The 15,493-nt window shown below is 41.8% G+C and overlaps 1 protein-coding gene across 1 annotated transcript in view; it reads left to right on the top strand.

Annotated features, from left to right (window-relative positions):
• The window catches only part of LOC139411173 (protein Niban 2-like), a 57,702-nt gene that overhangs the window by 10,574 nt on the left and 31,635 nt on the right, over window positions 1-15,493 (top strand). Inside the window, exon 2 of the mRNA XM_071157086.1 lies at window positions 12,669-12,799. Coding sequence (XP_071013187.1) covers window positions 12,669-12,799 — 131 coding nt within the window. The remainder of the gene's footprint in view (window positions 1-12,668; window positions 12,800-15,493) is intronic.

The following is a 15,493-nucleotide window of genomic DNA, read 5'->3' as shown; positions in this document are numbered from 1 at the left end:
CCTAACACTGGCAATAATGTCAAAGTGGAATTGTTTTTCAACATTTTTACAAATTAATTTTAAAAAAAATTAACAGCTGAAATATCTTGAGTCAATAAGTATTCGACCCCTTTATGGCAACCCTAAATGAGTTCAGGAGTAAAAATGTGCTAAACAAGTCCCATAATAAGTTGCATGGATTACCTTGATTTTTGAATGACTACCATCTGTACCCTACACTTACACACTGAACAGAAACATGAACGCAACATGAAAGGTGTTGATCACTTGTTTCATGAGCTGAAATAAAAGATGCAAGAAATTTTACGTACGCACAAAAAGCGCATTTCTCTCATGTTTTGGTCACAAATTTGTTTACATCCCTGTTAGCGAACATTTCTCCTTCGCCAAGATGATCCATCCACCCGACTGCAGGAATGTCCACCAGACCTGTTGTCAGATAATTGAATGTTCATTTACCTACCATAAGCCGCCTCCAACGTCGTTTTAGAGAATTTGGCAGCAAGTCCAACCGGCCTCACAACCACAGACCACATGTAACCACGCCAGCCCAGGACCACGTCCGACTTCCACACCTGCAGAATCGTTTCCATAACCAAAGAATATCTGCACAAACTGTCAGATGCTCATCTTCGATGGCCACTAGAACGCTGGAGAAATGTGCTCTTCACAGATGAATCCCGGTTTCAACTGTACCGGGCAGATGTTAGACAGTGTGTAAGGCGTTGTGTGGGCGAGCACTTTGCTGATGTCAACATTGTGAACAGAGTGCCCCATGGTGGCGGTGAGGTTATGGAATGGGCAGGCATAAGCTACTGACCTCGAACACAATTGCACTTTACAATGGCAATTTGAATGCACAGAGATATCCTGAGGTCCATTGTCGTGCCATTCATCCGCCGCCATCACCTCATGTTTCAGCATGATAATGCACTGCCCAATGTCGCAAGGATCTGTACACAATTCCTGGAAGCTGAAAATGTCCCAGTTCTATCACGTCCTGCATACTAACCAGACATGTCACCAATTGAGCATGTTTTGGATGCTCTGGATTGATGGGTACGATAGCGTGTTTCAGTTCCCGCCAATATCCAGCGTGGGAGTGGGACAACATTCCACAAGCCACAATCAACAGGCTGATCAACTCCTATGCGAAGGAGATGTCGCGCTGCATGAGGCAAATGGTGGTCACACCAGATACTGACTGGCTTTCTGTCCGCACCCCTACCTTTTTTGTGAACAACAGATGCATATCTATATTCCCAGTCATGTGAAATCAATAGATTAGGGCTTAATCAATGTATTTCAATTGACTGATTTTCCTTACATGAACTGTATCTCAGTAAAATCTTGAATTGTTGCATGTTGTTTATATTTTTGTTCAGTGTAGTTCACATATGCCAGTCGTGGACTAATCGAACGGCTGAGAACTGTAGGGAGAAGGAAGAAGGTCACCTAGAGTTTGAGAGCTAGTGCATACCATACCCACCCACCCATAGGCTATTTAGCTGTTTAAGTGCAGTTGTTCAACATTTACTTCCCTAAAGTAATTAAGTAGTCAATTTGATGTAAGGATGTGGTTGGTAAAGATTTCGGCTGTATTCCAAAATGACACCCTAGGGTAATTCCACTCAAAAATATTTTGGGTATCTTAGATTGTTCTGGATATTCTCACACAGAAACTTCATTAGGAGGAAGGATGTTTGATATGCATTTTACATTTTGTATCACTTTTTTGAAAATAATTTTCAAAGTTGCCATTTTAGGCCCTTTTTAGACCTACCTCTTGTAAGAAGACTTTGTGAACCCTACATGATACAGCAGCATATTGGTGTCATTTTACTCCTTATGTGCTCTTAAAAATGAAGTATGTCTAGATTCTTCATAACATTTTTCACATTAATTTATTCAACATAAAAAAATATTCATATGAATATCTCAAAAGTACTCTTGATTTAAAAAAAAAATAGTTTGGAACAATGTGCTCTTCAAACACATTACATTTCTGCTGCCTTTGGCCGCTTTCATGATTTTCAAAAAAATGGTTTGATACAAATGTAAAAAGCATATCAAACATCCTTTCTCCCAGTGAAGTTCTCCCTATTCCCTATGTAGTGTTGCTATGGGGGACTTGAAAGTAGTGCACTAATATAGGGAGTAGGGTGCCCGTTTGGCTCTGCTCAAAAGTAGTGGCTTATAAAGAGATTAAAGTGCTATTTGAGACTGAGCGTTCTCCTGTGAGTCATTGGAACATGACAAGACAGTAACCCAGCTTTCACCCAGACTCAGCACTGCTGAGGCCCCCAACACAATTAGCTGGGACACGACGGCACACCAAATGAACAACCTAGCACAGCGTCAGCTTGTCTCACAATAACAGAGCCAAGATGCTCCCCGTCTCTATTTCTTCCATCTTTTTAACTCGTTTATCTCTTCTTCTCCATGAAAATATGAAAATGGATTAAAGGGGAAAATGAAGTGTTTCTTTGAATAGAGGATGGTAATATGGTGAAATGCAATTACCTTATTGCTCTCAGCCTCGGTGTTACTGCTTAACGGTGTAAAGATTAACTTTACAGTATACACAATCATGAATTTGACCTGGATTGCCAAACTAACTCCCACATAGTTGCCGCCTAGCCGGGCTGAACATGTACACAATGCACAGAAGGAAAGATACTCTTCAGTCCGGGCACTATAGCATATTGTATCTGACTGCCAATTGTCTGCAATAGTGATTTGAATTACAGTACTCTGATTTTCTCCATTTCAATTGCTCTTTTGTGCCTCCTAATTTGGGGCGGCAGGTAGCCTAGTGATTCGTGCGTTGGGCTCCCGAACAAGGCAGTTAACCCATTGTTTTCTGGTAGGCCATCATTGTAAAATATGAATTTGTTCTTAACTGACTTGCCTAGTTAAATAAAGGTTAAATATATATATATATATAATACACACACACACACACAGTGGGGCAAAAAAGTATTTAGTGAGCCACCAATTGTGCAAGTTCTCCCACTTAAAAAGATGAGAGGCCTGTCATTTTCATCATAGGTACACTTCAACTATGACAGACAAAATGAGAAGAAAAAAAATCCAGAAAATCACATTGTAGGATTTTTAATGAATTTATTTGCAAATTATGGTGGAAAATAAGTATTTGGTCAATAACAAAAGTTTATCTCAATACTTTGTTATATACCCTTTGTTGGCAATGACAGAGGTCAAACGTTTTCTGTAAGTCTTCACAAGGTTTTCACACACTTGCTGGTATTTTGGCCCATTCCTCCATGCAGATCTCCTCTAGAGCAGTGATGTTTTGGGGCTGTTGCTGGGCAACACGGACTTTCAACTCCCTCCAAAGATGTTCTATGGGGTTGAGATCTGGAGACTGGCTAGGCCACTCCAGGACCTTGAAATGCTTCTTACGAAGCCACTCCTTCGTTGCCCGGGCGGTGTGTTTGGGATCATTGTCATGCTGAAAGAGCCAGCCACGTTTCATCTTCAATGCCCTTGCTGATGGAAGGAGGTTTTCACTCAAAATCTCACGATACATGGCCCCATTCATTCTTTCCTTTACACGGATCAGTCGTCCTGGTCCCTTTGCAGAAAAACAGCCCCAAAGCATGATGTTTCCACCCCCATGCTTCACAGTAGGTATGGTGTTCTTTGGACGCAACTCAGCATTCTTTGTCCTCCAAACATGACGAGTTGAGTTTTTACCAAAAAGTTATATTTTGGTGTCATCTGACCACATGACATTCTCCCAATCTTCTTCTGGATCATCCAAATGCTCTCTAGCAGGGGGACACGTCTGGCACTGCAGGATTTGAGTCCCTGGCGGCGTAGTGTGTTACTGATGGTAGGCTTTGTTACTTTGGTCCCAGCTCTCTGCAGGTCATTCACCAGGTCCCCCCGTGTGGTTCTGGGATTTTTGCTCACCGTTCTTGTCATCATTTTGACCCCACGGGGTGAGATCTTGCGTGGAGCCCCAGATCGAGGGAGATTATCAGTGGTCTTGTATGTCTTCCATTTCCTAATAATTGCTCCCACAGTTGATTTCTTCAAACCAAGCTGCTTACCTATTGCAGATTCAGTCTTCCCAGCCTGGTGCAGGTCTACAATTTTGTTTCTGGTGTCCTTTGACAGCTCTTTGGTCTTGGCCATAGTGGAGTTTGGAGTGTGACTGTTTGAGGTTGTGGACAGGTGTCTTTTATACTGATAACAAGTTCAAACAGGTGCCATTAATACAGGTAACGAGTGGAGGACAGAGGAGCCTCTTAAAGAAGTTGTTACAGGTCTGTGAAAGCCAGAAATCTTGTTTGTTTGTAGGTGACCAAATACTTATTTTCCACCATAATTTGCAAATAAATTCATAAAAATATGATTTTCTGGATTTTTTTTCTTCTCATTTTGTCTGTCATGGTTGAAGTGTACCTATGATGAAAATTACAGGCCTCATATTTTTAAGTGGGAGAACTTGCACAATTGGTGGCTGACTAAATACTTTTTTGCCCCACAGTATAGTAGAGTCCTGTAAAATGCCACACTGTATGTTACAGTATGTACTAGGACTATACAGCACACGTATTACAATCTGTTGAGGGACAAGTATTGCATAGGAGTGACCCCCATCTGATGTGAGATAATACACATGCCCTGTCAGCACTCCCTTCCTCCCCCTCACCGCTCTTGACAGTGGGGGAAGAGACTTCTTGTTCTTCATGAAGAACAAGAAACCCTCACCCATCCTCTCACTGCAGAGAAAACTCACACACACATCTGAATCACATTTCTCACACTCGGGCTCCAAACCTCTAGGGCACAGGGTTGGTTATTATGGGATCTAGTGTCAACTAAGGCTGCATCTAAAATGGTACCCTATTCCTTATATTGACCTATGGGCCCTGGTCAAAAGTATTTCACTATATAAGGGATAGGGTGCCATTTGGGATGTACGTAAGACAGAAGCCCACAGTACTGTAGGATAGTTTTCATACAACACAATGTTTTGAAATTGAGTTTCCATTTTTGATTCAGGTTAAGTTTTACGAACGGCAGCAACAGCACAAAGTCCGAGTCGGAGAGTTTGCTGTTCATCAGGAAAGATTTCAGTGGACTGTTTCACCTTCACAGAAAAGTTCCAGGGAAGTTTATTCAACTGTAGACTACAAGACACTAAAGGCCAGTTGAATAGGGGCAGTATTATCTGTGAGCCCAGATACCGCATGCTGTCTAGTTAGACATCATGTACTGAGAGAAATTAAGCTTTTCATTTTTTTTTAAAGAAGTCCAGTGGTCCTGCCACCATGTGATCATGCCTCACAAACAACCGAGTAAATCAAAGGACAGTGTTGAGAGCATGTCAACTGTGTCATGCGCCAAATCAACCGCTCACACCTCATTGTGAATATTGTTAAGTGTTATGAAGTCTGCCAATGCCATACAGAGTGCTCTTTCAAGTTACCTTGTGACTTCAATCACTGGTAGGCTTTCTAAACACGTTTAACAGAGGATAAAGACTGCCAATCTGGCTGTATAATTTCATCGTGATTGCTATTCTAATGTCATGTTTGGGAACAATGAGAAGTGTCACTGTCTCGCCTTGATCACATGAAACTAAGTCAGCATGTGACTCAATCAAGTGACACACACACACACACACACGCACTGTTGTATTTTGTGGTTGTTACTCCTCAGGCCTGTCATTCCAAGCTTTCAAAAGTGACCACACCCCCAACATGGGAACCATTCCCAGGCCAACTCTCTTTCCTAGCTCCCTCTCACTGGTTCAGTTTTTCAAAGGGACTTTTTTTTTTTTTTTGCTGGAGTGGGTCTAAGCCCTGAACTGATTTCCAGGTTTTGTTCCATCAGTAGCACTGAAGACACGAGAGCCCCCCCCCCCCCCCCCCCCTCCCCTGACTAAGTTGTTATTAATAGTTACGTAACGCAGACACTTCCTCACCAGTCAGCCAGCTGGCCCACCAGGACATTCCCCAAGCTTTGTGTCATCTTATTTTGGGATAAATGGTTGGTCATACTCACATCCTAAAAAAAAAAAAACGGCATTCACTGTTTACTTAGTTCTAATTACCACCTTTTAATGACTTGGGCCCCTGAGTGGCGCAGTGGTCTAAGACGCCGCATCTCAGTGCCAGAGGCGTCACTGCAGTACCTGGTTCCAATCCAAGCTGCATCACATCCGGCTGTGAGTGGGAGTCCCATAGGGTGGCACGCAATTGGCCCAGCGTCGTCCAGGTTTGGCCCGGGGTAGGCAGTCAATGTAAATAAGAATTTGTTCTTAACTGACTTGCCTAGTTAAATAAAGGTTACACAATGACAATGTTTTGATCAAGAAGATCTTCATCAGGTCAAACAAAAGTTGTAATTACAGTGTTTGGCCTTTTCTATTCTTTAACCTTATTTCATTCCAAGAATTAATAATAACATTACTTTTGGTGGGTGCTTATACAGTATTTGTCCTATTTCAAATGTGTGTTTTTTGCATATGGTCACAGCCAGTATTACTACTTCTGACCTGACCATATTTTGGGCTTTTTCTGTAACAGAGTTGCAGTGCTTTAGACTCACTTTAGCCTGGTCCCAGATTTGTTTCTGCTATCTGGCCAACTCCCTATGAAATTGTCATGTTTGGCATGACAATAGCTGACAAGGAGAGCAGAAATATACTGACACACAGGCTCGGCTCACTCCACCTAGAGGTGACCTATGTCCGAATAGTTGTGGCCTGTTTAACCATCCATTGTCTTTGACCTATAACTAAGGGATTAAGCAGTCAGAATCTGTGGGAGAGAGTTTAGTTGAGCAAGCATCTGGTGACTGGATGGGTTTGGACTGACTGGAGGAGTGGAGGAGCCACTTGCAGTTTTAGTCCTCTGTCTACAGTCAGATGTTTGTTCAAGATGGATTGTGAGTCACTGCACAAACAGTGATACAGCTATGAAAGGCTACCCTAAAACCACCACCAACGTGTCACCTGCTATTCCTTCTCTGTACCATGGTCCTCAAGTCTCTGATAGACCCACTCTGATTACTTCCATCAGTAATCTGATGGAAGGCCTGTGTTGTGTTGGAAGGCCATAGGAAGGAGTGGCACAAGGTGCACTTTGCTGTGAGCCTATCATTCCCACAAAATAATTGGTGATATTTCAACCCCTCCCCATGTCTTCTTAGCCTAGTTCCTTACTAACCCGGTTCGTTCTAATGTCCAGTCCCCCCCAGATGCTGCTCCTGCTTGCCTAATGTCTTTACCAGAGCCCTTAATTATACTGTAGCCTCAGTCTTTAGAAAGCAAATCTGATCCACCTCTCATTATTTTCACCCAACCACCTCTCTCCCAGTCCCAGCAAAATAAACATTCCATAAACTTAATGCAGAACAGATGGGATCAGAGAGAGATTATCTCTGCTCCAACTATAATTACTATCTAACATTATCGTATTTCCCGTGTAAGTGCTATAGTATCAGTAATACACAATTTTCCAATTTTGTTTTGGCAATACCATTTAGTCACTCACTCGGTTGGGCTACTACTCACTCAATTATTTGTAGCAATTTTTCTCCTCAGCTGGGTCTTGGGTTGGTGGTCTTAGAATATGATTGGTCTAAAGAGCAGCAGATGGAAGGACTCTTGCCGTCCTCTTTCAGGAGAACCCAAACTATTTGACACCAGTCAGGTGGTTCTTTATTTCCCCAATTGGCCTCGTTCCATTTCTCTCTTTCTCTCACTTTCTGGTTGCGCGTCCCAAATGTTACCCTGTTCCCTACACAGTGCACTACTTTTGAGCAGAGCCCTCTGCCCTGCCAGCAGACCATTCCTCGCCACGCTACATTTATAGCACCACTCTCTAAATAGACAAGAAAAAACAACATTTGACTTATTTTTTTTCTTTATTCCCTTCTCTCCAAAATAGCCTAGACATAAAGAGACGATAACATCAGAAATAGCCTAGACATAAAGAGACGATAACATCAGAAATAGCCTAGACATAGAGACGACAACATCAGAAATAGCCTAGACAAAGAGACGATAACATCAGAAATAGCCCAGACATAAAGAGACGATAACATCAGAAATAGCCCAGACATAAAGAGACGATAACATCAGAAATAGCCTAGACATAAAGAGACGATAACATCAGAAATAGCCCAGACATAAAGAGACGATAACATCAGAAATAGCCTAGACATAGAGACGACAACATCAGAAATGGCCTAGACATAAAGAGACAGACAACATCAGAAATGGCCTAGACATAAAGAGACAGACATCAGAAATGGCCTAGACATAAAGAGACAGACAACATCAGAAATAGCCTCGCTCGGTATGAGAGTCACATAAAGAAAATAGTTTGTTGGAGAAGATGGTGAAATAAATCGATAGTTAGATAACGGGATGTAGTCTTTGGTATATCATATTTTTTTTACAATATTGCAATATAGTTTTTGTGCTTGTTGGCTGTACCTGCACCAGAACTCCAGTATTTGTCCTTCATAGCTTGTTCTCCACCCAATTTGGTTTCAGCACTTTTCATTTCCATGACTGATCAAATAAATGTTCTTATGGCTCTTGTCTCTTGGCTCTCTCTTGTCCCTCTGCAGCAGACATATGGGAAGCAATATGTTTGGAACATCGAATCGCAATAAAATTACAGTATCAAATAGCAATACATATAGAATTGTGAGAATCGCAATACATATCGTGTCAGCACCTAAAGTATCATGATAATATTCTATATTTTAGTATTTTAATAGGATCCCCATTAGCTGTTTCAAAAGCAGAAGCTACTCTTCCTTGGGTCCACACAAAACATATTGCAGAACATCAATAGACAAGAACAGCACAAAGACAGAACTACATAATAGAAAAAGGCACATGTAGCCTACATATCAATACATACACACAAACTATCTAGGTCAAATAGAAAGATCCCTGGCAATTTCCAGCTCTAGTCCAGGATATAACTTTGAAGTCAGGGCCTTTTCAGTTTCACAAACAAATTGATAATGTGCCAGATTTGTTTCCATGCCAACTCCATTACTGGGTAGAGTAAAAGGATCTGTGAACTGAAGGCTAACTCCAGGTAATGCAAACATGACTGTGTGGACATTCTGATAAAGGACCGTGTGAAATGCTGTACATTCTTCAAAGCCTGTGCTTTACTTTCCACTTGGAAACATTTTGTTGTTTTACACCGTGATAAACGTAGTAAATAGGAATTGAGGTAATGGTGCACTAGAACGAGAGAAAAGTGCCTGTTTGCTCTCTCAAAGACTATTACATACAGTTGAAGTCAGAAGTTTACATACGCCTTAGCCAAATACATTTAAACTCAGTTTTTTTTTTATTTTTTACAATTCCTGACATTTAATCCTAGTAAAAGTTCTCTGTTTTAGGGCAGTTAGGATCACGACTTTATTTTAAGAATGTGTAATGTCAGAATTAAAGGTCAACCGATTAATCAGAATGGCCGATTAATTAGGGCCAATTTCAAGTTTTCATAACAATCGGAAATCGGTGTTTTTGGGCTCTTATTATTATTATTTATTTATTTTTAATTTATTTTTTATACCTTTTATTTAACTAGGCAAGTCAGTTAAGAACACATTCTTATTTTCAATGACTGCCTAGGCACTGTGGGTTAACTGCCTTGTTCAGGGGCAGAACGACAGATTTTCACCTTGTCAGCTCAGGGTTCCAATCTTGCAACCGCAGTTAACTAGTCCAACTCTCTAACCATTGCACTCCATGAGTAGCCTGCCTGTTACGCCAAGGTAAATTGCTAGCTAGCATTAAACTTATCTTATAAAAAGCAGTTTAGCAGGCAATATTAACCAGGTGAAATTGTGTAATTTCTCTTGCGTTCATTGCACGCAGAGTCATGGTATATGCAACAGTTTGGGCTGCCTGGCTCATTGCGAACTAATTTGCTAGAATTTTACGTAATTATGACATACATTGAAGGTTTTGCAATGTAACAATAATATTTAGACTTAGGGTGCCACCCGTTAGATAAAATACCGAACAGTTCCGTATTTCACTGAAATAATAAACTTTTTTTTTCTTCGAAATGATAGTTTCCGGATTCGATCATATTCATGACCAAAGGCTCGTATTTCTGTGTGTTATGTTATAATTAAGTCTGATTTGATAGAGCAGTCTAACTGAGCAGCAGCAGGCTCATTCATTCAAACAGCACTTTCGTGCGTTTTGCCAGCAGCTCTTCGCAAGCACAGCGCTGTTTTTGACTTCAAGCCTATCAGCCTAATGGCTGGTGTAACCAATGTGAAATGGTTAGCTGGGTGTGCGCTAAAACTGTTTCAAACGTCACTCGCTTTTGGAGTAGTTATTCCCCTTGCGCTGCAAGGGCCGTGACTTTTGTGGAGCGATGGGTAACGATGCTTCGAGTGTGGCTGTTGTCGATGTGTTCCTGGTTCGAGCCCAGGTAGGGGCGAGGAGGGGGACGGAAGCTATACTGTTACACTGGCAATACTATAGTGCCTATAAGAGCATCCAATAGTCAAAGGTATATGAAATACAAATGGTATACAGAGAAATAGTCCTATAAATACTATATTAACTACAACCTAAAACCTCTTACCTTGGAATATTGAAGTTTCATGTTAAAAGGAACCACCATCTTTCATATGTTCTCATGTTCTGAGCAAGGAACTTAAACGTTAGCTTTTTTACATGGCCCATATTTTATATGGCGCACATTTTTACATGGCACATATTACTTTCTTCTCCAACACTTTGTTTTTGCATTATTTAAACCAAATTGAACATGTTTCATTATTTATTTGAGGCTAAATTGATTTTATTGATGTTTATATTAAGTTAAAATAAGTGTTAATTCAGTATTGTTGTAATTGTCATTATTACAAATAGAAAAGGTAAAAAAATTGGCAGATTAATCTGTCGGCTTTTTTGGTCCTCCAATAATCGGTATCGGCGTTGAAAAATCAGAATCGGTCGACCTCTAGTCAGAATAATAGTAGAGGAAATTATTTATTTCAGCTTTTATTTATTTCATCACATTTCCAGTGGGTCAGAATTTTACGTACACTCAATTAGTATTTGGTAGCATTGCCTTTAAATTGTTTGACTTGGGTCAAACGTTTTGGGTAGCCTTCCACAAGCTTCCTACAATAAGTTGGCTGAATTTTGGCCCATTCCTCCTGACAGAGCTGGTGTAACTGAGTCAGGTTTGTAGGCCTCCTTGCTCGCACACACTTTCAGTTCTGCCCACAAATTCTCTCTAGGTTTGAGGTAAGCGCTTTGTGATGGCTACTCCAATACCTTGACTTTGTTGTCCTTAAGCCATTTTGCTACAACTTTGGAAGTATGCTTGGGGTCATTGTCCATTTGGAAGACCCAATTGCGACCAAGCTTTAACTTTAGCTTTAACTGATGTCTTGATGTTGCTTTCTATATAGCCACATCATTTTCTTTCCTCATTATGCCATCTATTTTGTGAAGTGCACGAGTCCCATCCTGCAGCAAAGCACCACCACAACATGATGCTGCCACCCCTGTGCTTCACGGTTGGGATGGTGTTCTTTGGCTTGCAAGCCTCCCCCTTTTTCCTCCACACATAACGATGGTCATTATGGCCAAACAGTTCTATTTTTGTTTCATCAGACCAGAGGATATTTCTCCAAAAAGTATGCAGTTGCAAACCGTAGTCTGGCTTTTTTATGGAGGTTTTGGAGCAGTGGCTTCTTCCTTACGGAGCGGGCATTCAGGTTATGTCGATATAGGCCTCGTTTTATTGTGGATATAGATACTTTTGTACCTGTTTCCTCCAGCATCTTCACAAGGTCCTTTGCTGTTGTTCTGGGATTGAGTCGCACTTTCCGCACCAAAGTACGTTCATCTCTAGGAGACAGAACGCGTCTCCTTCCTGAGCAGTATGATGGCTGCGTGTTCCCATGGTGTTTATACTTGCGTACTATCGTTTGTACAGATGAACGTGGTACCTTCAGGCGTTTGGAAATTGCTCCCAAGGATGAACCAGACTTGTGGAGGTCTACAATTGATTTTCTGAGGTCTTGGCTGATTTCTTTTGATTTTCCCATGATGTCAAGCAATGAGACACTGAGTTTGAAGGTAGGCTTTGAAATACATCCAAAGGTACGCCACCAATTGACTCAAGTTATGTTAATTAGCCTATCAGAAGTTTCTAAAGCCATGACATCATTTTCTGGAATTTTCCAAGCTGTTTAGAGGCACAGTCAACTTAGTGCATTTTAACTTCTGACCCACTGGAATTGTGACACAGTGAAATAAACTGTCAGTAAACAATTGTTGGAAAAATGACTTGTGTCATGCACAAAGTAGATGTCCTAACCGACTTGCCAAAACTATGGTTTGTTAACAAGTAATTTGTGGAGTGGCTGAAAAACAAGTTTTACTGACTCCAACCTAAGTGTATGTAAACCTCCGACCTCAACTGTAACATATTAATTCAGAATACACTAACTAATACATCACTGTTAACATGGGGAATGTGTCATTAAGTAAGCATTGCCGGAGCCAGAATGGCCTATAGAGCAGGAGCCTCTTGTTTGGAGCATGTGGCTGTGTGTCATTATACACCACTTAATTTGTAACAACTGACCCCGCATCTCCTCCCTTCCCCATGCAGCCCGGACAGGCGAGGTGATTGGAGAGTTTGGCCGTCTGTATGAGCAGCAGTATGCAGTGGCCCTCTTCAACAAGGTCCGCTTTGACATTGAGGGAGGAGGGGGGCCCCAGCCACAGCTACTGCGCCGTAAGGTAATGAACACGTCCTCCTCTCCTGTCCCTGTTTTTTCTCCTCTTGTTCCCCTCTTCCATACTCCTTTATTCCTACTGTGCCTTCCCCGAGAAGGCGATGGAATAATATCTACAGTTTCTCATGAAGTGCTGACATTTGGAACACTTTGCCCACATTATGTTGAACCTGGAGCTCACATCACACTACATCAAATGAATGGCAGTCTAAGAGGGACTCAGGACAGATGCTGATTTACACTCCCATGCTTTCAGTGTGTTCTGAAGATTTAAGTGTGTTTAGATCACGAGATGGTTTATTATAAATACAGAATGACAGTCGCCTTGATTTTTGAAGGCCACATCCACTTCAGCCAAATGAGTCTGCTTTAGAGTTACATGGTACGGAGGGAAAGATCTCAGTTACCCTTGTATGGCTCTGTCTCTGTGTAGCAGATGTTAGCTAGCAGGCTAGTGAAGAACAAGCAGCCATGCTGTGTCGTGGTGACCTCATCTGCAGTGAGATCTCAAGTTAACCGTGCTACTGACAAAGTGAGAAGTAAGCTTGAACAGCTGCTACAGTTGACTTTAGGGCGAGTGGCGTCACACCTAGTAAACTTTTTATTTGTATTCTCCTGGATGTCCAGTGTCTCTAGCCATGGTTTAATTCACCTTTTTCAAGCCTGCACAGTGCCATTACCTTCTTAAAGAGAAACCGTTACATTCTGCAAGGAGTCATCATGTCAGGTAGTCCTGAGGCTTGGTCCTAGGGCTGAGGTCCTCCGAGAGAAAGAGAGAATTAGAGAGAGCATACTTAAATTCACACAGAAGACCGGGCAAGTACTCCAGAATAAACAAACAGACCCTAGCCCCCCGACACATACTGCAGCATAAATACTGGAGGCTGAGACAGGAGGGCTCAGGAGACACTGTGGCCCCATCCGATGATACCCCCGGACAGTGCCAAACAGGAAGGATATAACCCCACCCACTTTGCCAAAACACAGCCCCCACACCACTAGAGGGATATCTTCAACCACCAACTTACCATCCTGAGACAAGGCCGAGTATAGCCCACAAAGATCTCCGCCACGGCACAACCCAAGGGGGGGCGCCAACCCAGACAGGAAGATCACGTCGGTGACTCAACCCACTCAAGTGACGCACCCCTCCTAGAGACGGCATAAAAGAGCACCAGTAAGCCAGTGACTCAGCCACTGTAATAGGGTTTGAGGCAGAGAATCCCAGTGGGGAGAGGGGAACCAGCCAGGCAGAGACAGCAAGGGCGGTTCGTTGCTCCAGAGCCTTTCCGTTCACCTTCACACTCCTGGGCCAGGCTACACTCAATCATATGACCCACTGAAGAGATGAGTCTTCAGTAAAGACTTAAAGGTTGAGGCCGAGTCTGCGTCTCTCACATGGGTAGGCAGACCCTTCCATGAAAATGGAGCTCTATAGGAGAAAGCCCTGCCTCCAGCTGTTTGCTTAGAAATTCTAGGGCCAATTAGGAGGCCTGCGTCTTGTGACTGTAGTGTACCTGTAGGTATGTACGACAGGACCAAATCAGAAAGATGGGTAGGAGCCCATGTAATGCTTTGTAGGTTAGCAGTAAAACCTTGAAATCAGTCCTTGCCTTAACAGAAATCCAGTGTAGGGAGGCTAGCACTGGAGTAATATGATCAACTTTTTTGGTTCTATTCAGGATTCTAGCAGCCGTATTTAGCACTAACTGAAGTTTATTTAGTGCTTTATCCGGGTAGCCAGAAAGTAGAGCATTGCAGTAGTCTAACCTAGAAATAACAAAAGCATGAATACATTTTTCTGCATAATTTTTGGACAGAAAGTTTATGATTTTTGCAATGTTACGTAGATGAAAAAAAGTCAGTCTTGATATTCTCTGCTGCCAATGACTGGAACGAACTACAAAAATCTCTGAAACTGGAAACACTTATCTCCCTCACTAGCTTTAAGCACCAACTGTCAGAGCAGCTCACAGATTACTGCACCTGTACATAGCCCACCTATAATTTAGCCCAAACAACTACATCTTTCCCTACTGTATTTAATGTATTTATTTATTTTGCTCCTTTGCACCCCCATTATTTTTATTTCTACTTTGCACATTCTCCCATTGCAAATCTACCATTCCAGTGTTTTACTTGCTATATTGTATCTACTTTGCCACCATGGCCTTTTTTTGCCTTTACCTCCCTTATCTCACCTCATTTGCTCACATCGTATATAGGCTTGTTTATACTGTATTATTGACTGTATGTTTGTTTTACTCCATGTGTAACTCTGTGTTGTATGTGTCGAACTGCTTTGCTTTATCTTGGCCAGGTCGCAATTGTAAATGAGAACTTGTTCTCAACTTGCCTACCTGGTTAAATAAAGGTGAAAAAAATACAAAATTTGTCAAAAGAGAGATCAGGGCCAGAGTAACGCGGAGGTCCTTCAGTTTTATTTGAGACGACTGTACAACCATCAAGATTAATAGGGTGTCATTTGGGTTACAAGTTGTTTAATTGTCTGTGGTGAGTAAGTGAGGTTCTTGAGAAATGCCTGCTGTTTTCCTGAGAACAACAATACTGACTGGGTGGGCTTATGATTGGGTAAACTAAACAACACTACTCCAGTGTCTAGGCTACAGTTGAGATATCACGTATACACAGTAGTATCACACATGGCATGCAGTATAAGTATGCCTGATGTTTCTAA

This window comes from Oncorhynchus clarkii, chromosome 6 (genome assembly GCF_045791955.1).
Source record: "Oncorhynchus clarkii lewisi isolate Uvic-CL-2024 chromosome 6, UVic_Ocla_1.0, whole genome shotgun sequence".
Classification (NCBI taxonomy): domain Eukaryota; kingdom Metazoa; phylum Chordata; class Actinopteri; order Salmoniformes; family Salmonidae; genus Oncorhynchus; species Oncorhynchus clarkii.
Note: the sequence above shows the minus strand (reverse complement) of the source record. Positions and strands in the feature narration are given on the sequence as shown.